The sequence below is a fragment of the Halyomorpha halys genome, unplaced genomic scaffold (genome assembly GCF_000696795.3).
Source record: "Halyomorpha halys isolate HHAL.00 unplaced genomic scaffold, Hhal_1.1 Scaffold287.1, whole genome shotgun sequence".
NCBI lineage: Eukaryota > Metazoa > Arthropoda > Insecta > Hemiptera > Pentatomidae > Halyomorpha > Halyomorpha halys.
This window is the reverse complement of record NW_027111053.1, coordinates 989,110-1,015,481: the sequence shown is the minus strand read 5'-3', so window position 1 is coordinate 1,015,481 and position 26,372 is coordinate 989,110. Positions and strand designations below refer to the sequence as shown.

The window sequence follows — 26,372 nt, the reverse complement described above, 5'->3', positions numbered from 1 at the left end:
ACTGATTTTGCTTGGCTTTAAGATCTTGAACAAGCAGGTTCGTTTTTGTGTTTAATTTTATTTTTTCTCATCTTTCTTTTAACACCTCTTCTTCTCTGCTCTTTACTTATTACTCCTTCCTTACCCACGTTACTAGTTATGTTTGCTATATTTACTAAATTACTTCTTTTGTTTTACTTCATATTTTATTTCTTTATTCTAGTATTTTACTTATATATTTAATTAATTACATGCATTTTATTTCATTTTTTCCACATAACTGTAATTTTAAATTATTATTTATTATTAAATTAAAATATTCATATTTCTTTATTCATTTTGGATTATATAACTCTATATTTTATTTCTTTAATCCTGTTATTTCACTTACATATTTAACCTATAAATACAATTATCTATAAATACATTTTATTTCCCACTTTTTTGATTACTTAATTTTAAATAATTTTCATTTTGTACATATATTTACTGACTAGATTTTCATATATATTTTATTACTTGTTCTTTCCTTTTACTTAATTTTAATATTACTCTTCTCATACAGCCTTTATCTTTTTACAATAACTAAATTATTTATGACTTTAAACACTAATTATTTATGTTTCTATAATGTTACTTATTTTCTAATCATTCTGTATATCCTTATATTCATTGGTTATTTTCTTTTTTGTTGTTAGCTCTGATGAAGGCTCGAAATTCTGGCCGAAACATTGGCACTAATGAATAAGTTTTTATTTATTTGTGTTTTTCACTAATCATGCCCCTTCTATCTTCTCCTCATTATATAAATCCACAGTCCACTATTAACTCATCATTACCATACAAACTGTTAAAGTAGAAGAAATTATGAACCCAGACAACTGCTACTTTTGAAAAAGAAAAATCATTATAATTCAAAAAGAAAGTTTTTGGAGAATTACAGAATGAGGAAAACATACGTCAGGGTTGCGGTCAGAAAAAAAAAAACACAATGAAAACTTATTAATTTGCAATGACATTTTGACATAAATTTCAGGCCTTCATAAGGGCTGAAAAAGCAAAAAAGAGATAACAGCTTAACCATAATTTAGAGAAACATAAAAAATAAAAGGAAAATAATTAACAAACAAACTTAGAAATATACCTAATAATAAATTAAGAAGATAGTTGATTGATAATGATTGAAGTAGATGGTAGTTGATTCATAATAATAGAAGATGAAACATAATATTATAGAGATAAAAATTATAAAAACTAAATGATATAATAAAAAATTAAAAAAACAGAAAGTATTCAAGAAATAAACATAATGACAGGTGTGAAAGAAAGTAAAAGAGTAATGAAATTAAAGAAATAAGATATGTAAGTAGTGTCTAAAATAATGAAAAACAATACAATAAACATAATGAATTATATGAAAGAAAACGATATATATGATACAATGGGCAAGAAAGAAAAAATATATTACAATGGATAGAAAGACATACATATATAGGTGTGTAAAAATGTATGCTAAAATAAGCATAGAATGTCGGGAAAAATGAATAAGAATATATCTCATGAGATGAGATATGGAGAATGGGAAACAAAGAAATAAAAAATATTAGGAATGAAAGAAAACTTACATGCTCCACAGAGCTTCTGTGGTTGAATAATGACTTCATAGTTAGAGAGACGGGGAGGGGAAAATACGTTAATCAAAACTGGAACAGTATCCGGCAAGTATGACTAAATGGAAAGACCGTTTAGATAAGAAATGAAATTATACTAAATACTTAAAGAGTAAAATTACATAATAACTAATGTGAAATAAAAAATATGAGAACAAAAGGACAGATAATGTAGAAATACATAGTTTGGCTGCATAAATGAGAAATGATGAAGGTGAGAAAACGAAAGTAACCAGTAAGGAGTTGTCAAGAGGAAAAAAAAACAAACTTATGGCTGTTTTAATAAATTGACTATTCGAGAATATGCTAGGGATAGGTTGTGTTTTGTCAGTTTTGTGGTTTAGAGGAGAAGACTCAAATTGTATACAAATGCTTTCGGATAGGAGTCGTGGTTAGGGACAGTGGCTTCTACTATTGAATTGCATTTTTCTAAGCCATTTCTTTTATATCAAACAACTCTAAATCTATGTTGTTTTTTTTTAATTCTTTGACCGATACTTTTGAAAATTATAAAACTGAAAAAATTGTTTGACATCCTTAATCCAAAGTAAGTTTTGGATGGACTCTAAATAACAATTTAATGTACAACTTGGTAATACTGAAAATAAAACAATTTAATTTAAAATTTAGGAAAATTTAATATCTTTCAATTTTACACGCAATTTTTACAATACAAATGTAAAAATTCTAATTTAAAATCAAATATACTATTTTATTCATGTCAACTAAATTTATTTTATACATATAAAAAGTAAAAATTAGCATACATAAATCAGTCTCAACATTACATAAATTTAAGATGATATGACAACAATAAACTATTGTGAAACTACTATAGAAATAACCTAAAAAAGCAAAACTGTTGAAATTCATAAACCAAATATCATAATTTAATTATACTTTTATACTCATAAGGTGCTCCTATATTTGGAATTAGTAGAAGCAACCAACTTATCTTTTAATAAAATAATAATAAGAACTCTTTGATTAATATGTGCTTATACATAAGACTAGTCATACTAAATATAAAACATTATAAAAGTTACCAGTATTACAAATAGGTATACCAATTTCATTACTACTTATATGTACATACATACATTTATATTAATAAACAATTAAATTAAAGCCTAATAAAAACATTTGTACTATTAAAGGAATAAAATTATACATATATACTATACATCTATTATTTACATTTAACTATCATTATGTACAGAAAGTGTAATAAATAAACCTTAATATCTGTAACGAAGGGGACTTCTTAAAACTTCTAATACAAAACCAAATAAATTTCACTAATTACAGTTAAACAATATTTACAAAGAATAGTCAACAGAACAATATAAAATCATTTATAGAAATAACTAAGCTGAGAGCTATGAGCAAAAGAGATCAATAATCGAGAAAAAATAAATAAATGTTATACACTTGTTTCTTTCTTATCTTCATCTGAAGATTTAATGTCAACATAAGTCGGTTCTTGCATTTTTAAATGAACAATTTCATTCTTATAATTTATAGGGACCTGAGGATTATATTTGCGGGAAGGAAAAGGTGAAATATCTGGAGCAACTGTAGCGTATAAATGAGAACTACGGCTTGAATGATCTGAAGTTAAATCTCTTGTACATTCAGTAATGGAATGAGCTTCAGATACCAAGCATGAGCAACAATCAGACCCAACAGAAGCGTATTTGACTGAGCTGTCGCCTCTCTCAGCTCCGATCACCAACCTTTCTAAAGGTCTAGTTCCATGGAGGATGTTTACATTTGCTGACTGAGGGGATGGAATCTCGACATGGATATTAGTGTTGTTGACTTTTGATCCTAAAAGAAATAATTCAGCATTATCTTGAGATATTGGCGTAGCGCCATCACCACTCCTTCTTGTTCCTAGATTATTTTGTTTTCTTCTTTGCTTTTTGAAAAATTTACGAGCTACTATACTTTGATGAGGATTATAAAATGTATTAGGTTCATTAATAACATTATTATGATATTGTCTACGATGTAAATCTATTAAATTCGTTTTTTGAGAAGCCTCTCCTTGAGGTTCAGGTCGGGGACTAGTAGATTTTCTTCCAACACTTGAACTAATACTGTTCCTTGGATTCAATATGGGTGGTGTAACATGCTGAAGATCAGTAATATTTCGAGATCTCTTAATATGCTTCAGAGTAAACCAAACTGAGCGGACATCACTCCTTGAAAAACAGTAGAAAAAAATCACAAACGCACCTAAGACAACAATAAAAAGAGCATACACAATACTTAATAATGTTTCTTCATATGGGAAGTGAAAAGGCTGAATAACTGATAATGTAGCCAAAGCCCACACCATTGTAAACAAAGCTATTACTATCAAAAAAGCCTTTAGCTGAACGTAGGGGGGGTGTTCCAAGTCCTCAATATGACTACTTGGCGTCGCAATGCTGTGTAAGCTAGCATGCTCAGCTGGAGTCGCAACAGTTTCTAATAGTTCAAGATCAGTAGCCTGTGTTCCTTCAGATAACTGAGCATTAGAATCTTTTTCGACAGCAGCTGATCTCACCTGCAAATAATCCATAGTTAATTGGGAAGACATACACTAAAAACTATCCATATTATCATAAAATTCTACATTAATTTGCTCATATGCAATTATCTTAATATAGAATATATAGAATAGAATTTTTATAAAAGCAATTTTTAAAATTAGTGTATCTTTTATGAAGATATTTCATGATGTTCAACAAGAGAAAGCTCTATTTATTCTAGAAAAATAAAAGAAGTGAGTGAGCAAATGAATATTTCATGCATTCAGAATTGAAGTAGCAATTTTTTAAAATCTAATAGCTAAACTTTACTAATAAGGTTTATGGAAATCAAAATTTATACCTTGCAACTACAATTAAGCATCAAGAAAAAGAAAAATGCACTTGACTTTCAAATAAGATGCTGCCAACCATAAAAGATTTATAAATATGAAGAAGATGGTCAGAGCTGGGTTCAAAAAGAACAAATATAGTTTACAACTATTTATTAGCCGACATTTCGCTCCACTTTATAAGGCTTTATCAGAGCTGTTCATGATGATAACTCTACAGACACAGAAATCAGAAATGTTCAGGACTCCTTTTCATTAATCAAAATGCTTACTACTTATATGTGAATTATAACAAACGGTTTACTTCACAGTGGTGCTAAGTACATTTGCACTAGTTTTACGAAAAATATAATTAGATGCTCTCTTTTTTAATAAAATTATAACTTTTCAATTAATTCGAACAATTCTTCTGAGCTAAGCCCACGGGACAATTTTAACATAGATAGCAGATTTATTGCCCTCTGACTTAAATACCATGTCTGTCAGATCTTCTTCATAAAATCCACCAACAGTCTAGATTTGTTTGAACTATAAATCAGTAGACTTTTATTATTAGATGGATGGACCCTGTACTTTTTGTGCATACTTGAAAGCTTAAATATACAGGCTTTGTTAGATAGGGTGCTCTGCAGTGTCTATAAATATAAATGGTTAAAGAGTTTTAAATGTTAGATAGTATATATAAATAACTACATTGCACTTGACTGCGATACTGGCCCTCGAAAATATCCTCCACAGATGTCCTGCATCAAAACAATTTGTCAGTAATCCAGTAAGACCAGGCCTGCAGGTTTCAACAACAAATTTGTGGCCTCTAAGAAATTCTGTTAGTGTTTAGATCTCAGCGAGTGCTAAACTCAGTTAGTATAAGTTTATGGATAGCCGAGTCATATGGCTTCCACATATACCCTGAGACACTGGAGTTCCAAAATATTATATAGGAATGGGTCATTCAACGTCAACTTAGCATAGTTTTAAACCTTACCATCTCATATTTTCTTCAATTTTGCACAGCGTTTGTGTAAGTATTCTAACCTTTCTTAGCTTTTGCTGAACAAGCAATATTTGACACTTCATTTTTATCAAATGATAATTTAGGAGTTTAGCCATTTACCTTCTAGAACCAAAAGGGTTCCTCCGCTTAAAAAGCTTGGGAACCATTGGCTTAACTGTTAAACAGAAGGGATATTTTTCAGGAGGCAAGCTAATTACTTACTATGTGAATTGTTATTTCAATATAGACATTAGTAACTTTACAAACCGGATGTGTTGAATAGACATTCTTGATAATATTGTGTAATGTAGAAGAAAAAACAATTTTCACTTTTAGCACTAGCATTTAGAATGGAAAAGGAAATATGCTAATATGAGAGGTTTCACTTGGGTATACTAGTCACTATAAAATTATATCACTAAGAAACTACAAAATTTATATAAAAGAGAACAGATATTTTAAACATCATACACGAACTTACATAATTTGTTCTAAATTAGCAAACATACCATCAAAGCTCTAGTAAATATAAAAACTGCAATAGCTCCAACAGGGACAATGACAGGTGTAAAGCCAGGACCAGGGCCGAGTGAACAATAATGAGGATTTGCATAACCCGATGGATTGACTGCTCCAGAAAGACCGACAAGAAGTCCAGGAATTCCCCATCCAACCAAATATAAACCCAAAGCTGGATGAGGTGTTGGTGGAGCATTTTCTTCTGGAACAACTTCTGGTTTGGAGCCAACACGATGCATACAACTAAAAATAAATAAAAACGTTATAAACAAAAACTAAATAACGAATAAAAATAATATGCACAATAACATCCTTCAAACCAGAAGCAAAATTTAATAAAAATTTCGAGTTGGTAATAAAACAGATACACAGAATTTATTACTTACTTAATAGAGACTGCCATCCAGAATAATGAACACAGCGTTAAGTAATGCAGCATTAATCCTATCCCCTGACAGAATCTAATGTTTTCTGTCTGATATATACCAACACTAGAATAAAACAATAAAAATAACAATGTTAATGCAATCATCTAATTTCAAACTAATAATAATAATAAATCTGAACTAATGAATAGATACTTTTTTATACTATACTTTTTTGATCTATAATTGGAGGGCTTCCTCTAAAAAGGTTGTAACTACAAAATTTAACAAATAAATTTTTTAGCATAAAACAATTCTTTCTGAACTAATCTGATTGTAGCTAGCAATGAATCATTCCTTAATCTTTAACAAAGACTCTCATGTACCAAATCTGAAAATATGTTAATTTGGCCGAAGACCAAACGGTTTTTTTCTTACCTGTGAAAGGTTTGAAGAAATGTCATTTACAACTAAGGTTGTAACAGTTGTAATGCAAGGTTATAATGTTAAGGTTTTTTTTACTAATCAAAAATCTATACGAATCAGTGTACTCTAGATGCAATTAGCTTTAAAAGTATTATTTTGATATTTGATGATAAATGCATATATTTGCCTATTTGAACTATTTCAGTTGAATAAAATTAAAAAAAAAAAAAAATAGAAATAATAAATTAAAATGCAATAATGAAGACAATATTCCAGATTATAATCGAAGGTTTATATTCATTCAATTAGTATACAACAGTATAAAAAAACGCTACCTATAATAATTTACTTCCAGCATTAGGTATGGATTTTTTCATGTCCTGAAATTCTATTTCTCCTTTGTATTTGTATTCAACATTACACCCTACTTTAAGCTAAATTTGTTGCTCACTTTCCTAACTAGTTCTAATTTTTATTATTTTTAAAATACCAAAAGTAAGTGCATAATTTAGTTCAATATTAAAATCTTGAAGAAATGTCATTTACAACTAAGGTTGTAACAGTTGTAATGCAAGGTTATAATGTTAAGGTTTTTTTTTGCTAATCAAAAATCTATACGAATCAGTGTACTCTAGATGCAATTAGCTTTAAAAGTATTATTTTGATATTTGATGATAAATGCATATATTTGCCTATTTGAACTATTTCAGTTGAATAAAATTAAAAAAAAAAAAAAATAGAAATAATAAATTAAAATGCAATAATGAAGACAATATTCCAGATTATAATCGAATTTTCATCTTTGCACAATACCAAAGATGAAAATTTGACTCTGACTTTGTCTTCAGTCAAAACAGCCCTGAAGAAAGCCCTGCAACGTGGAGCGAAAAATTGACTAAAATAAAAACAGTTATTACTATTTGAGTTTTTTGCTTTACCGCACCCGGACCATATTCCATTTATCAAAGATGAAACAGTTTTTACAATTGATGGGAAAATTGATTGCAACTATTGCTCAAAACATAGTATAAGTGAAAGAAAATCACAAATCATTATACATGTCAATACAGTTGAGTTCTATGGTTATTTTTCTTTCCGTTACCCATGTAACTTGATTAGGGATTGCTTTTAGATATTACCAGAAATTTTCTAATATATAACACAATCCCCGTAAAATTTAAACATACTATATGATTTAAATTTGCTTGCCAAAAGGAATAAAATAACTGTATCAATGCATATTGATTATTAAATTATCTAAAAAATGAACTAAAAACAAAACAAATTTATAATGAATGGGAAACCAATTACCTCCACAACCTGTGATTACAAGATAAGGCACATGGCTGCATTTTATGGAAAACATTTGGATATATTTAAAGCCAATCCATGAATTTAGAAAAGGTAAACAAAGTAATGAATATTACAATGTTAATGTTACTTTCATACCCATCTTAGATTTATTTAAACTAAACTGAAGCAATTTCAGGAAACAAATCTGTTGTTAGACAAAACTTTAATATTATAAAAACAATATAAAGAAAGTATATTTCATGTACCAGGCCAAGTAGAAGAAACATTGACAGAAAAATCAGAAAAAATGTTTATTAAAAATGCGGGACAGGCCATTTTAGATGTTAATATAACATTAACCCATTGACAGTTTATCCTGTGACAGTCACAGAAATATCGTACCACACACGGGCAGAGTAACTGTTTAGTCTACCAAAGATATTTAAGACTATGGCTAGATTCTTTGCTTCCGCTGTTTTCCAAGATTATTTTAATTGAAGAAGGAGACGTGGTTCAGTTTTGAACTCAGTATGCAATCGAATTTGAAACCGATCACACGATCCTCCGCACCAGAGTTTAGTGCATCATCAGTTCTAACTAATAACAAAATACTATAAGGAAGAGCATACAAATTTGTTCTGTTGATGTAGAAAGATTATTCTGTAATTAAAAAAACATTTTAAATGACAAAAAATTAGGATTTACACAATCAATCAAATTTAGAAATGCATCTTGTAATAAATCTTAATGAAGAAAATATCGCTGACTAATGTATAATCTTGTCATTTATACACTACTTGCATATTTTAAATATTGTCTCACTGTGTGTTTCTAAACTCTATAGGCATACATTTATGTAGTTTCTATTTCTTATAATTTTTCTATTAATTTGAGTTTGATTTCTTTTTTGTTATATTACAATCAATTAGTTATCCTTTTTAAATTCAGTTCTTGTTTTTCCATTGGGTTACTAATTGTAAATTTTTATGTTTCAGTTTAGAAAGTGTGTAATATTATGTTTTTAGATGTTTAGTTAAATAGCAATTTTAGGTATTTACATATTCTGGTTTATGAGAAAAAGAAAAGGAAATTTGAAACAATTTTTTTAATTTTTTATCCTTTCTCCTATTTCTTTCTTTATTCAGAACTTTTTGTAGGCATATTAGTATATTTTAGCTGTCTTATTTTATAGTTGAAACTTCATAGCTATATATTTAATTTTTTTTTAATGCATATGTAACAGATTTTTATAACATATTAAACAATTTGCATATTCTGGGTATTTTTAAAGAATAAAAATCCGGGCCTTGGTTATAACCTTTATAGAGAGAGCTTTTCAATGATATACAACAATCTTGATAATGGCGAATAAACCAAATGTATTTAGTACCTGAAAACGAGAGAAAGAAAAGATATTGCAAGCCAAGTATTTGCTAAAGCATGCTTCATTCTTCCTGACATCTGAATAGACGAGTAGCATACAGCATACGTGAAAGCAGCTACAATCAAGCATGTCGATCCAACAAAGGTACCGACAAATATGCCAGGAGGAGAATGCCTCGATTTAGATTGTTCTAATCTGCAATTTGAACAAATATATTATTTAAAATATCCTATTACTAAATTAATACGGTATAAAATGAATTTAAATTAAATTGAATATTTTAATTAAATTAAAGTCCTGAGATATTGGTGAAGAGCCGAAGATAGGAGGAGGGTAGGTCATGCTTTTCAGTTTTCTTTTATATCTCTAAAACAGTTGTTCGTAACTTTCAACATTAAAAGAATGTACATATTTTTTTATTGTACTTGTTATAGTTTGAGAAATATAAGCTTTTATTGAAATGAAAATTGGTTTTAGAACCTTTTTTTTTTTAAACTATGAACAACTGATTTTTTGATAAACGAAAAATATATTCCGGTAGTTAAAAGCCCTGAAGTAAATTCTGACTGTCCTTCCATTTCTGTATATATTCCCTCTTTTGAGCATTTATTGATTGCACTAAAATACAAAACTATTCAAGCTTACCTTGGATATGATGAAGAATGAATCGATGAAGCGAGGGCAAAGTAACCTAAAGAGGTACAGTGGAGCACAAGGAGATCATGTAATATATCCGCGGGACGACAAGGCCTGACTGCCCATTGTCCTGTTGTTTCACTCCACCAAACTGGTGTTGCTCCTTCTCGTAGTCCTCCAAGCATCACTACAACTGGCTCGGTAAGATCGTCCACTTCCAAACCCACTAAAATGGTCAAATAAATTAATTTTTTACTTGCAAAAAAAAAAAAAAATGTATTTTATAATGTATTACATTATAAAACCTTAAACATCCATAAATTAAAGATTAACTTAGCTGAATATAATTTTATTATTTTTTAAATAATGTTGACTCTTCCTAAACTGAAATAATTTAAATCAAAATGGTGCACATCAGGGAAAAAGTATATTAATAAAAAATGATAATTTTATTAAGGAAATTTAATTAAAAAGGGAAATTACATAGTAACAATATTTTTTATTAGTTTCTAAAATGGATAGATATAGTTTGAAACGATTACTTTGTTGCAAAGTTTAAAGAAGCTTTTTCAAGTTCACTGATCTGCTTTGTGAAGATTAATTGACGCTTCATTGATCAATGGGCACTGTTCAATGGAATCAAAGTAATAAAATTTTTTATTTTTTTAAATATCAGAGATAGTGCATAATACCAACGTTAAATTCCACTGCTAATTTTGTTCAGGGGTCATCTCATTTAAGGCATTTTATCATCTTTAGTTTTTACTCCTAAGTTAATATGAGATGTTTCCTTCTCAAAGTGCACATTACAAATTAAGAAAACAATTTAACGTAAATCAATATTTATTAATTATGTTGAATTCAGATAGAAATTCAAGATAAGAGGTTTTACATCTCAGCACCCATGATATTTAAATTGATTTTTTTTTTTTTTACATTGGTTTGTATCATTGAAGAGGTTAGTGAGAGTGCACTACATTCAGTTCATTTTGCTTAAGTAGTTTTGTAAGATGAATTTTACATAATACATAGTTGTTTTTTTTTCTTGATCAGGCCATAACTGCTTTCATTGAACTCGGGATCAAATAATTGCTGAGAAATAGAAATAATGTAAAAAATTTCCAAATCAATGATAAACATGCTTGTGATACTAATTAAACATCAAAGAAAAAACCTTTTTTAATTAAAAAATATTTTATTCAATACTTTCCTCTGAGAATTAGTAAACTTAATTTAATGTGGGGGATTAATCTTAGTGTAATATTAAAATAAAAAATGTTTTGAAAAACAAAAAGTTGAGAAGGAATATTAAAATTTAAATGCAATACTAAAACTTGGAAATTATAGGTACAACTTATATATTTCATTGAATTTTTATAGAAGACAAAAAAAATACTATGAATAATAATACGATATTGCTAATAGAGAGGAAGCTACATAACATAGATTAATTATTTTGGTTATTTGTGTTGACTTTCCCCACTTGTTAGCTTATGTTAATCAAAGTTTTACTAAACAAATTGTCGTATTTCTCATTATCAACTTACCCAATTTGGCACCAACAACAGGGGATGAAATAACCCTACTGGAATTATAAGTCATAGGAAATAAATTTGTATTATCAAACATCCCTACAATTAATTCCTTTACTGTTGCTGTTTTTCCTTGTCTTTCTAATTGATGGAACAATGACGCAGGTATCTGTATGGAAGCCTCTAAAATCTAGGGAGAAAAAAATAAATAAATTCACTATCTATAATAATAAATATAAAGGTTGAAAGATAAATATTATAAAAACCTTATCATGGGTAAGTAAAACACCACTTTTGTTACTTTTTGAACAATGACAAATTCTATCGCCAGGTTTTTTTTCTCGACTGTTCCACCAACTACAAGTCAAACCCAAAAAGCTTTCTCTATAAATTTTAAATTCGTCGATGGCCATATTCCACTAAAAAAGAAAATTAATTATTCTCAGCAGTAATTTTATTTATGTTGAATAAAAAATTGGATAAGGAAAACCAAAACAAATGAGAAAAACAAAATGTTTAACAAAAATACTCAATGCTAAGTGTTTTCATACTACGTACCTTACAAGACTGTAGTGAAGTATGAGGTATTATAGTTTCTATAGCTTCTAACAGTTTTGAACAAGATTTATCTTCCAATTGTGCCGAAGATAATAATTCTTTATCAAGGTCCATTAAAAAACTAATTAAATCCAACAGGAGGGAACCCAACTAAAATAGGTTTTAAAAACATATATGCATTAAAATAATTGACATTTTTGAAAATTACATGTTAAGAAAAAAGTACATAAGAGGAAACAACAATCTAAATTAAAAAAAAATTACATTTTTTTCTTCATTTAAAAATTCCAAATACTTTCTAACTGTTCGAGTAATAAATACTATATCCATTGAATCAGTCAACAAATGTTTGTTTTCAATAGTATAATTGTTAAGTCTTTTAGCACTTTCGAATATTGTGTCTCGTGCCTTGGTTAAATTCATCTGAAAAACAAGAATAGCAAATTTTACCTTCATTGATAAAAATTAATAGCATATAGGACAGAAAGAACATAAATGTTTATTTAGAAATAACATGAAAATTAGTAATCAAAGCCTGTTTCATTGAAAAATATTTCAACAAAAAGCTGGAATATGTTCAGATAGGGATGTAATTCTCTCAGATCAAATCAAATAAACAAAATCAATAAACATTTTTCCAGTGTGTTACTGTAGGAGACAAACAGAAAATATTATAGTAACTGCTATTCCATTTACAACATTGATGTTATTCACATCAGATATATCGAACTGGTATCACTGCTCTAACATCACATGTTTTGATATCCATTGCATTAGCACGTTTCATCAGCTTAAACAACAAAAATATATAACATAATAAATTTCTAAATCATTCCCTAAATCTTATAATTGAATTTTCTTTTATACGGATTATAAAAACTTTTTACATTTTTTTAACCATTTCCTAATTCTAAATTAATGTTCTTCAATTCAAATATTTATGTAATGGTTATAAAATAAGTTTTCATGAAACAATTATTTTTTCAATAATCACCACAGAAAGAATAATAAATATTATTTAATTTATTTTTAAATGATACATGTGGTTGATGCATGTTGAAATCGTGACATTTCTACAGCTAAGTAAATTTTAAAAATATATTTAAAAGTTTTTAGCAACTTTCTCGAAATTTAAGTCTTTTTGAGTTTAGTGTTGGAAGATTCATCAAGGAATACAGAACCTGAATCCATAATAGCATCACATGTATTAATAATGGAATTAAGACAATTTTAGATCAATAACTGATTAAGAAGTTTATAAAAAAAATATTAAGGACATAGTTGATTTTAATTAAAAATTAAATTGCTGAAAATAAAATAAAAAATCAAAGTAAACTTACTTGAGCAAACTGTTGCAATATTCTAGTAGTCTCACTTGTAAATGAGCAAATAGAAGTATTAAGATTCTGCCATTCACCGTCAAGAGTACAGTTATTTCTTGCTAAACCAAACCCTATTTCAGCCTGGCAAGGAAGTTCTACAACGTGACCGGCAACAGTTTTAGGCCAAACATAATGTCCCTTATTGTCTTCAGTCACTAAAATTCAATTATACTCTATAATTAATTTAATGAAATAAATTAGAACACCAAATTGAGGCACAACAAACTAACTTTCTTTTTTGTTTTTTCCAATAAACTTAAATCTTAATTCAGTTAAAAAAAAAAAACCTTTACTTACTCAGTCATTTTATAAATGAGTTTTAATTTAAATAATTAAAGAATATTCATGTCTACAATAAATTATACAGCTAATAATGCATAAATAAAACATAAATTCACAAACCAGGGAATCAGTATCAGAAGACGAGAGTAGTAATATTGAAGATTTTTATTAACATATTTAAAAAGCAATATCAAAGTTAACAATAGTCCAAGGTTTGTAGAAGTTTCTGAATGAATCATCTAATTATGGGTATATAGATTTTCCATAACATATTAATATGGAATATATTTTTACATCTATGGAGATGATGGAAATACTGAAAGTATGAACTGTTGCCATGAACAAATGATAGACATTGGTAAAGTAATAAAAATAAGAATGGAAACTCATTATACAAAATTAGATTATTATTCCATCAAATGTTATGAAAAGGAGAGTGTAATTGTCATCATTAAATGTTTTTAGGAGGACAAGGAATAATATATTTAAGATTTGTATAGTAATAGAGAGGAATCTCACTAATCTGAACTAATTAAAGCTAAGGGGGATCAAATTAGTGAAAAATTAAGATTTGCAAATAGGAAAAAAAAGTCTCTTCATAAATAACAAATCAATTTATCAACAATAGAATTTCGGACTGAAGATTAATTAAATGAAAAAGTTAAAAATATCTGCCAATAAAGAAATAGAGAAAATAAATACACTTCCAAATTTCAATACATTGCTTGGATTTTATTTTAAATGAAAAGAGTTGGTATTTTTAACTAGATTATTTAAACCTCAGATTGTAAGGTGTCGATAATACCGTTTTATTGAATGTATTTATATATGTACAACATACATATAATCAAATCATGAATTTTTTTTAAGGGATGGTCCAGATTATGGAATCGTCTGGATTGTTGAGTGTACACTGTAACATTAAAGTAGTAATCTGTACAATCCAACTAAAGTTAATTAAAAAAATGAGGCATATTTAATGTTTTATTTTGATCATAAATTTATGTACAAATAGTGAAATTAATTTTATAAACATTAAATTGTTAACTAACCAAATAAGGCATTGGTATAGGCCCAGAACAGGAAATAATTTTATCTTCCTTATGCTTGTGATTATGTCATACCTATGTTTGTGTTTCTAAATTTAAAGTTCATTACTTACAGAGGCTATTTTGAAATTATGAAAAGCATTGTCAATATTATCAATCGTCTCTTTTTGTATTGAATAATAATAAACAGTGATGGCCATGGTTATAATAAACAATAAAATTAAATGAGTGTGTAACTATAAATAAATTAATGAAAGATGGAATGGAAAATTCAAGTAAGAATTTCTTAATTTCAAACACGAAGTATTGTGACTCTCTTGTTTATACTGTCTAGAATTTTTATGTTTAAATTAAATGTTATATATTTATTTTTAATGTTAAAAAATAATATTCAATTGTATCCTATATTTTTTACTCTAAATTATTCTTGTTAATTTCTGAAAGAGCAAAGTAATATATTTTGAAAAGAGTAAATAATATTTTTAACTTAAAATTTTACTGATTTATTCTTAGAAGAGGACTTACCAATAGACTTGCAGTATTTGGTCGAATTTGAGATAACTATGACAGAAACAGTACTAGAATGATTTCCTTCATTAGAGAATAGCTCACAATTCCATTCGCCAGTATGATTATTTTCTAACTTATCAATAATAAGTGAGCTGAAAACATTAATTATTACAGTACCATATAATTTCAAAAAATATAACTGAATAATATTTGATTTAAGGTAAGCATTATTAATAACAAGATTAAATTACACTATTAAAACCATTGTAATGTAAGCAAAAGAATAAATAATACTTGTTTAATAAATTATAATACATGAAACATTATATACTCTTGAAATTAAAACAATTTTTTTCATATAAAAAATATAGGTAAATACAGAATACATTATTCTAAACCACAAATGAAAATAGAAAACTGTGAATATAAACTCTACTACCGAAATACTCCAATCTTTACCTCCTATTTCTTCTAAGCAACGGAATGTTATTGCATATGTTCTTAAGCAATCAGCAATTGTTAATGATGTTGCCTTTACAAATTAATGAAACTTGACATAGTAGTCCACATCTAAATGAAACTCAAGACTCTTTTGAAAACACATTAATACACTTACTTTATGTTTACACGTGCAGATGCAAGATCTTTCTTTATGGTGACACTCACAGTTATATGGGACTGAATTTACTTGCTAAGACCTGTAGCATTTAGAGGAAGGCACCAGACTACTATACCAAATTTCATTAGGAGAATCATTATTAGTTAATGATACCAACTGTAACTTTCTGCATTATATTAACATAAACCCCACCTTATTATTGAATATGTACCAATATTATTAAACATAGTATATATAAATACAACACGAGTCAGTATTATTGCTACAATACACTCTTAAATCAATCTATATATTGACTAAATTTGGTATTGACCATGTACAAGGCCCTCAAGTTAAAATGTGAATAGATGCAGTTGATTCTCATGATGGCCATTACCATCCACCATTTAAGAATATAAAATATAATAAAATCTTTTATTATGCAATTTGAGCTCAAATCGCTTCTCAAAGCTCATAGGATATTACAAATATCATAAGACAACGGATTTATAAATTCGTTTTCTAGTTTGCACAAACTGTCGGCTATACAATGAGCAGGTTATGTGACACTACTAAACACATTACTCTCCTTTTAGTTTTGCCATATTCAGGTAAAAATAAACATATCATTCTTAAATTGAACAAAAATGTAGATGAAATATTATCATGGGACACAATTTCTCGAGTGTTCAAAGTATGGAAATAAGTTGACTCCAATTAAATCAAGAAAATATACAAACAAAACTGAATTTATAATAAAGTATCTATATAAAACTCAATTAATTCAATAAAAAAATCAGATGTAAAGAAAAGAATAAAACCTCCAACATACGGACAAATCATTTTACAAATATAGCTAACCATCAAGGGTAGTGAGCAAGCAGCAATATATACACAAAAAATAAACAATGTATACTTTACAGAAATAATAAGTAAAATTATAGCTATTCAGTCAGTATTAAATTGCTTCTGCTTTCTATCTGGTCAAAATAGTAATATATTACCAATTAAACTTAAACAGTTATTCAATATTTATTGACTATATAAAAAGTTTTATACGATAGAACCAACATATTAACCCTCAGCATGACAGTTCTGGAGTGAGGAACCTACAGTGATATTTATTTATCTCACATGTTAGTGTTCTGAAGTAATTTATTTATTTTTTTTAAGTTGTAAAAACTATTTCTATATAAGCAAATAAATAAGAACAGTAAAACATTATATTGAACATATGATTTGTTATAAAGATAACATAAATACTGAGCCTATACTGTAACTGAGTTTGAAAGACTTATCAGTTGCGTTATGGGTTAAAACAATCTTGATTTTTAATTAAGGGCTGTGTTTCCTGGCCATCATTTAATCAATTATAATAAATAATTATTTGCTTTTAAGCAATATATTAATATCTAATACAATTTTATTTTGAAGGGTTAAGAATAATTAAATTACCTTTCAATAATCCCAGAAGAATCTGCGTTAACGACGCTGAACTGTTTATTCTCAACATGGACTGAATTGGTAAAAACAGTCTCTGGGAGAAGGCCAGCCCAATACCACACAACTTTTGATTCATGGCTTCCCAATCCAGATCGGCAATCCATACGTAGTGAATCTCCTTCAAACACAACCTAAATAAAATCAAGAATAGTAATCATAGAAAAACAACCTTTAGTAAATAAGATAATAAATATCTAGTGTGGTGTTTTTTCTTGTCTATTATTATTTTTTACTAGTAAGTTGTTGTGTTACTAAGTTTCAAGTTCAACATATTTTCAGTTTTATAACTTCACTTGTATTAAATTAGTTATAAATATTTTAGTTTTAATATTATTGCATTTACTTGATCATGATCACAAATTAAATTTAGTTAACCATTTCATGGTTTATTACTATTGACAAAATTATCATATTTGACCTTTAGTAATCTTTATAATTAGTAAAAACACTTACACTAAATATTTAAGACAAATTAACCCGTTTTTGTATTGTCACTAAGATATCAAAGTAGCAACTAACTAAATCTACTTTATCAGTACCAATCATCGGCCAAAAAATAAACAATCTTTAAGTTCAAGAATAGTTGTTAATTAGTTTTTAAGTCTTTTAAAAACTTAATACACTTCATATACACAAAATAACAAGTTCTTATTGCAGGGCATAGATCGATAATTACAAGTGTATGGCAATCGGTGCTTGTTTTATCTAGACTGTATTGTTCTGGTGTCTTAACAAAAATCATTCTAATATTAAAATTTATAACTTTAAATTACAAAATATTCATGTTACATGCAAATTACAAGTAAACATTATTTAAGTATATATATTTTATATATATATATATATATATATAATGTAATATATTGCACTAATATGAAGTCATCAGGTGTGAGAGGAGAGGTATCACCACCTTTTCAGATGGTCTGTCTGGTTGTGTGGACAGGCCCCAGAAACTGTCCTACATTACATAGCAGATTGTGACCAGTACGCCTCTCTAAGATATAGGCTTCTAAGCTCTGATAGAATTATAGAAAATGAGGCTTCCTCTATAGATTGGGCGTCCATTTTAAATTTCATTAGAAAGTTAAAAAGTTTTGATATAGAGGAATAAAAGTTACAAAAAAGCCCACTTGCCGGACTTGTTACCCTCCATCATTACCAGTACCAGTACCAGTAATGCACTAATATGCTATTTAAAAGGTCTGATAATGGTACATTTCTAAGGAATTATTTATAAATCATAAATAATTCTTAATTCGGACTTATGAAATAAATCTAAAACATATATTTTATATGTAAAAAAAAATATATAAAACACTTTTTATATATAAAACATATACACTTTCTTTTATCCTAAATAATAATATTTTCTTCACACTAGTGATATTAATCAACCTTTTTTTTAAAATATATTTTTCACAGTATCCACATTTTATTGTTTGATTTCCAACGTTCCTGCTCTGTTCATGGTAACAGTTAACAATTTTTATTTTAATGACAAGAGACTTAAAATATCAGTACAATAAAAGTTTTTATTTTTTTTTTAGGCTGAATGAACTGTTTCCCTAAAAATAAATATAGAAGTACATATAAAAAATAGATAAAAATTTATGACTGGGTCATCTGACAGCCACGTGTGTCATGTTATGGGTTAAATTATTTTATTTATTATTCCCCTCTCGAGAATTCTATAAGAACTATAACAAATAAATGGAAATACCTGGTCATGATCTGGTGAAAGTTCTATAATAGGCGAGTTTTCTTCTCGTACACACTGTGCAGAAGTTTGGAACTTTTTTATCGGTTGGTCTCTTAAGGTTGATGGTTCAGAACATTTGGTATTTAATGATATTTTCACATTAAAGTTTGTTGCCCAAGAACCAATCCACCACAAGTCGCAATCACAAACTAAGGGGTTCAAAGATAAATCTCTGAAAACAGAAAATTGAGATATATAATATAAACAAATAAATGTACGCATTAATATAAATCATAAACTAACACAAATGAAACATCAGTTTTGACATGGAGAAAAGTTTTATTGTTTAAGGCTAAGAATATTTGCATAATATTGAAACAAGAGTATTTTTATTCCCCTAATTTTTTATACATAATCTAAAGAGTACTAGTCTGTTTTGGGAGAAAGGATGTATAATGACTTATTACTTGACTGGGAGCTCTTATGCTATCTGAATAAGAGCGAGTTGACCGTTGATAAAAAATTTCCTGTAGTGAATCTGAACTGACTACTACATATCCTGCAAGTTTTGTTAAAAATCAAAAAAACAAAATTCAAAATGTTTGTGCCAAATTGGTAAAAAAAAATGTTTAGGCCTAAAAACAAGACCACATATATTTTTCTTGTTTTCATTATGGATAGCAGATTGTTTTATACTTCTATTTAGAACATAAGCTTTATTTAGGTTTTAAAAATTCTCAATTTTTTGTTCTCACACTAATGTATTATGGTTCCATAAATAAATATAGAGTCTTAGTCACAAAAAGCTACAGCACCTTCAATGGCCAAAAGGCTCCAACAGTTTCAGAATGGTATATGAGATGTATAGTGAAACATACTTCACTTCAAAGAGCAAAGACAGACCACATACAAACAACATTCGAACTACCGATGGTGACAGAATTTATGGCGAGGAGACACATCAAATTTTTTGACAGCCTTCAGTACTGTACGAATCCATTATTTAGGGCACTGACACATACTCAGACTCGACTGAGTACAAGTAACTAAATTATATGAATCAAGATACCTGTGAGCCACATCACCAACAGACTGACATAAAATACCACTTCCCAAATAATCAAATTTTCTCAGCTCCCTCTTAAAATGTATTACCAGTATGCTGAAAAAGAGGCTACCTTTAACCCTTTATCATCATGACTTCATCCCCAGGCACTCATGGGGCTTAGAAGAAAAAGCTATTGTTTTATTAACCATCATACATTAGATTTAAGTATACACAATGTAGCACTAACAATAAAATTAAGCTGAAGAATAAGAAAGTAATTAGAGTTATTGAAAATAATCTGCCACTAATTTTTGTTTTTCTGAAATGAATGAAATTTTCATAAAATAAGTTGTCAGCCAGTAATCCACCTTTGTCTTGCGGTAATTAATGAAGGAGACAGGTTAAATGCTCCAATGCCAATTCATAACTTGTTTATTTCTCCAAGTACTTATAAAAAAAATATTTTTTTTATTTTTCATTTATGTTTCTGCGGATAAATCACATCAGGGATAATCAACCTCTACATAATCGGAAATCAAATGTGTGTGTGTGTGTATGCATATACATATTATCTTATTTAACTATTATAATATTTGATTACTACATTTATTTATATCTTATCATATCATATAATAGTACTTACAGTTGTTTTAATGAAACTAAAAAATCAAATGTGCCTTCTTTAATATGCCTAATATAATTCTGGGCAAGTTTCCTGAAATATAAAATAATAAAAAAAATTTAATTATAATGCAATAAATATAATACTTCATACAACAGAACTTTTAATAGTCACTAACAGTTTTTCCAGGTTAATCAGTCCCTCAAAAGTTTCTCTTCCAATGTTACGAATTTGGTTATTCGAGAGATCACTATAAAGAAGAAAATTATATTTATAATATACAGTCCTACATCATATAATATTACAAATATCATGTCATAAAGATAATAAAGAACCATGCAAAAACATTACCATGTTTTTACTAAACATTACTGATATCAAAATATGCCTGATTAAAAATTCAGTGGATAAGTAATATAACTAAAATATTAATAGAAAAATTTCACTAATTTAGGGCATATCACCAAAATGATTTAATTAGGACAAAGGTACAATGAATACATTGAAACCAACATAGGTCTAAGGGAATTAATTCTTTTTTTTATTATACTTTAAATGAAACTTTTATCATTTACATGGACAATATATTAAAATGTAAGTTTTTTTATCAAACAACTATTAAAAAATAAAATTTCAATAAAATTGATTTTAAATTAAAATTTCAGTGCTTATAAATTTTTTAACATGTCATTTATATTATTACTTTTAAAGCTAATGTTTACATTACATGAGGGATGCTGTAATTTTTTTTTTTTCTTATCAGGTAGGACAGTTTAATGATGAAATTAATAGAGGAATAAAACCTTAAAGGAGTACTGATAATGGAAAAATCATTGATAAGTGGGATGAGATAAATAGAGGAACTATAGGGGGCAAGGAAGTGAATTGTTGGTATAAATTTCAATTATGAATTGAAGGTAAGGTGGTAGGAAATTCAGGAAAAATATGTTTCATTATAATTAAACATAAAATAAATTAGGAATTATGTAAGATTAAAAGTAATGTATAATCTACATATTTTCAAATTAAAACAATTTATATAAAAAATATAAGTAGATGGTCAGGGTTGCGGTAAAAAAAAAGAGAACAAATAGTTTAAAACTATTTTAATGTCGACGTTTCGCCCCACTTTGCAGGGCTTCATCAGGGCTAAAAAGATACAAAAAAAAATGTTCTTCTTTTTTTACCACAGCCCTGACCATCTACTTATATTTAAATTTTTACGGTCAACTATATATACATATTTAAAAAATAAAGGTATTAGAGAGTCAAGTATATTGTTGATGAGGGACTGAGTAAGAGAATTAGCAATAGCAAGACCTAAAATCTGATTAAAGAATTTCCATTAGAAGGTGATGGGTAGAACCAGGTCCAAATGAAATATCACGGTATGTTGGTATGAAGAATAGGGAAAAGTAAGTACATGGTTCTGAGATAGACCAGTCATCATTGAAGATTAAAAGAACTTGTTCTCTAATGCCGTGAAATTAAAAAACATATTGTGAATCAAGAGAATGCTGGATGATACTACTACCTAAGGCTTTAAATGTTCAAGAATTTTAACTTTTGATGTAGTAGAGAAGTTGAAGTGAGAGAATTAAAAATATTGTTACTGGAAATAATGATACAAAGGAGATTACCAGCTATAGGAAGTTTACTAAATGCATAATAATGGGATGTACTGCAATATTATAAAACATGGTTTACTGTTTTCAAGGAGGGGAAAATGATTTAGTTCAACCCCACGAGTTTGCATCCTATCAACAATCCAAATGTTGTTGGTAAACTTTTTCCTTTTTTTTTTTTTCCATCACGTTTTAAATAAATCTATACAAAGAGTATTTTTTACTTTTATTTATACTTTTTCACTCATAAAAGAAACAATCTTATAGTGTTACTAAATTAAATCATCACTTAACATTACTTGGGATGTAAAAGAAAACACTTTTATTTAAATTTTTTAAAACTTCAGACTCAAAGTTCCAATAAAATATATAAAAATAAGTTTAAAAAATTAAATCAATAAAAATAGATATATACATTCATATTGTTGAAGTTTATTACATAATTTTTCCAAATACTTCCTGTAATCCTAACCCCCTCTCCCCTCAGCAGCAATTAGTTCGGATTACCGAGATATACTGTATTTAGATCAATAATTGAAATTGTTATAAGTACAGATACAATAAATTTCTCTCTATATTAATATCAGATTAGATATAGATTAAATTATGTATCATCCCTATAGATATGAATGAACATTCAAAATCAGTGATTACTGTAAGGAAAACATTAATATCTTTTTAACTTGGATACAAAACTTTGGTTTGGGTGATAATATACAGGCTGGGATTCAAAAGTACTTATATTAAGATCTTTGGACACACTAATTTAATATGAACTTAAACTCTGCCCACCGGGGCATAATAATTTTCTGTTTAAGGAAAGTAATACTGATGCATTGCTAGGAAAAACTTGAACGATTACTCAAAAGTTTAAGAGGAGTGGGTACTGAGAAAGTGAAGGTATTGTGATTGCTACATTCTTATCGTGTGTTTCACTTTAATTTTGAAGACAAATTTCAAAATAATGGCCAAACAAGATTTTTGTTCAGTTGTAAAGATTCTTATTACTTCACATCTCATATACAAATAAGTGTCAATCAGACTTATAGTGTTTCGTGCCATCGTGATTGAATCAATCTGGCCTTAATATTATGACTTTAATCACGACTAACTGTGAAGCAGTATCCTGCCTTAAGGGTTTCCAAAAAATTTGTTAATATTTAATGAAAATATTTTGAAGACTAAAGCTAATAACCCTTAAGTGCCGATTCTGGGGCCAGTGTATTTGTGAAGTGAGTACCCAAAAAAAATCCATTTATTAAGAATATATTTAAACAGACAACAAATTTCCATATGCAAAAAAGTTTTAAAAGTGGCAATTAGATTCTAATGGATTTCTATCTTGAATTAGAAAAACTGGTGATACGTACAGTCTTTTGAGAGATGATAAATTCAAGAATGCACCATCATCAATTCTGGCAATTTGATTTTTATTCAAATGCCTGAAAAACGAAAAAATAAATAATAAAAATATTTTTTTATTTTTAAACTTTAAAATAAATAAAAATTAAAAAGATTACAGTTTTTGGAGATCTTGCATCGAAAACATTGTATATGGTAACACAGTGATATTGTTAGATGACAAGTCACTAAAACAATGGAAAATAATTAAATTAAAAATATTTGTACCAATAAGAACAAAGCAAAAAACTGATGATAATATGATATGATGAAAAACAAAACTTACAGAGTAACTAAATCAGAAAGATTTCCAAAGTGGTTTATCTGAATTTCTTCTATGCTCAAAATAACTGTATCTCCTCCTCCACACTTAGCTTTGAATCGCTCATGATCATTTGAATGATCCTTAGCATGAGATTCTGTACAGATACATTTTAAGGGGCAAGAAACATAACAACTGGAGTATGTAAACAATGACAGGAAAACTAAGACTTTCATTGAGTTACTAACACTACACAAAAGTTTCATTTCCATAATTAACAATATTTATCTATTTAAAATCAATCTCATACATTATAAACTGTTCCAGAAAGGAAAGAATAATGACAAACATAAAAACACAACGTAACATTAAGAACATTAATATTCATCTTGAACTATCATAGTTAAACAATCAGCATGGAATTAGGCCATTCAAAAAGAAATGTCAATCACGATAATGAAATTGAGAATAAAAACATTTTAATTTGCAACCGAAATTGTTTATAACCAACCCATACATTTCAAATAAAACAAGTGTTTATGAAACCGTCAGTGTTACCTACCTAAGCTTACGAATTTAAGGTGTCTTGAAATTCATTTTGTTAGGAGGACAATAGTGTGACAGATACTAATAATTATTTCAAAATAATTATTGTAATAAGTATTCTTGGTAATAAAATACAATACTAAACAATTGAAAAAACTATGTAACGAAAGCGAAAATAACAGGAGCATTATATGAACGAAAAAATGTCTAACAGATCAACAATGTAACATTCTTAAAAAATATTTTGTTTTTTTCCGACTGCCCCAACTTTTCGGCTTCACCCTTTCCTACCAGCTTATTTTCTCCATTATATTTCTTCCTCCAAGTTTAAAGGAAATCGAAAATCGAAAATGAAGAAAATTGTGTTCATCATAATTTGAACTGAAAACTTTTAGGTCAAGAAGTACATATTTTGTTTTTTAGCTTCTGTTATGGCAAAGTGTATAAATAATACATTTATGCATTATTACATATTTACATGTTAGGCTCACTTAGGTCTGTAAAACAGTATGACATATGACGGCAAAGGGAGGAGACCAGTATCGTTGAGAAATTATCTAGCTGACGTCTCTGATTTTCTCACTATACGAAAGTTCTTCTCAACCTTTTTGTTGTGGTGTACATCTGATTAATTAACATTTAATACTACTAAAGTGATCCGTCTTTTCAAGAAAATTTCTTAGAAATGCTAGGATTTTGAAAAAGTTCAATGATACAATCAACAATACATTAACGTTTTCTATCCCTCTTTTTTTAAATTTAGTCATTCTTTGCAATGTCCAGTATACGGGGTGGTTATTCGATTGGTTACCAACATATTCTAGCTCCCTACTGTAGGAAGTTCGAAAGCCATTCCGTGAGTCTGCCAAGAAATAAATTTCAACACACCTCGACCGAACACGAACTGGTGTCGCTCTAACTCTATATTGATAATGTGACGTCTTATAGTCCGAAAGACGTTGCAAAAAATCTGCATGATCTGATGAAAACTTATAGGACTTTTTTGAATCTTTATTGCATTACAATAAAGAAATGAAAGTCTGCTAGTCATATATTAAGGCGGTGTTATTTCGTTTCAGAAAATGATTTAGTTTTTTCTAAGGCTATACAAGAAATAAAGTAAATGCCATTAAAAAATAAATATCGAAGTATTTAAGATGCACGCTCCCTGAAGCTTATTTTATTCCCGAAAAACCTAACATTTTCGTTCATTGTTCATTTGGAACTCCATGTCCATAAAACTACCTTCAGATCTGAAAACTTTTATAGAACATTATTTAAAGTAGTATATTCTTTAAAATATAAGCTCTGAGTATTGCCGATTTTCACATATTTTTCACCTAAGCAGGTAATTGTAGAGGATCGTGGATTTCAGGTAAAATGGCTAAACGTTACATGTATGTACAGGCTAGTGCAGTGTCGCACCAGTCCTTTAACGTTTTTTAATTAATCATTACTTCTATTAATAATAAGTTATTAACTGTGGTGGATTTGTTTTTGAGGCCCGAGGTTGATACAATTTTTGGGCGAATTTATGGGAACAATGTTTTCCCGCCTATCGTCATTACATTACCGCCTACCCTTACATAGATAAGGTTGATATGTTGAGAAAGTTCACTA

General features: G+C 28.1%; 1 protein-coding gene across 1 annotated transcript; it reads right to left on the bottom strand.

The window, feature by feature from the left end:
* Positions 1–2,366: 2,366 nt before the first annotated feature.
* Remo (Remoulade) lies at positions 2,367–24,759 on the bottom strand. The gene is made up of 18 exons (XM_014420746.3): positions 24,231–24,759; positions 24,064–24,132; positions 23,914–23,985; positions 21,097–21,168; positions 20,940–21,011; positions 19,270–19,480; positions 17,502–17,680; positions 15,464–15,600; positions 13,566–13,762; positions 12,490–12,648; positions 12,226–12,375; positions 11,934–12,086; positions 11,683–11,857; positions 10,145–10,361; positions 9,506–9,694; positions 6,418–6,522; positions 6,022–6,274; positions 2,367–4,203 (listed from the first exon to the last, which is right to left on the bottom strand). Exons 1-18 carry the CDS (start codon positions 24,476–24,478, stop codon positions 3,073–3,075), a joined length of 3,789 nt encoding a protein of 1,262 aa, XP_014276232.1. The 5' UTR covers positions 24,479–24,759; the 3' UTR covers positions 2,367–3,072.
* Between the last annotated feature and the right edge of the window lie 1,613 nt (positions 24,760–26,372).

What these genes read in the sequence shown, in the direction of transcription:
- Remo (XM_014420746.3), bottom strand. Translation starts at nt 24,478, where the DNA reads ATGGAAATGAAACTTTTGTGTAGTGTTAGTAACTCAATGAAAGTCTTA. An exon ending in CAAATACTGCAAGTCTATTG is followed by an intron (nt 13,763 to 15,463) that starts GTAAGTCCTCTT and finishes ATTGAATTTTAG; the next exon opens with TGACTGAAGACAATAAGGGA. An exon ending in TTTTAAATGAAGAAAAAAAT is followed by an intron (nt 12,376 to 12,489) that starts GTAATTTTTTTT and finishes AACCTATTTTAG; the next exon opens with TTGGGTTCCCTCCTGTTGGA.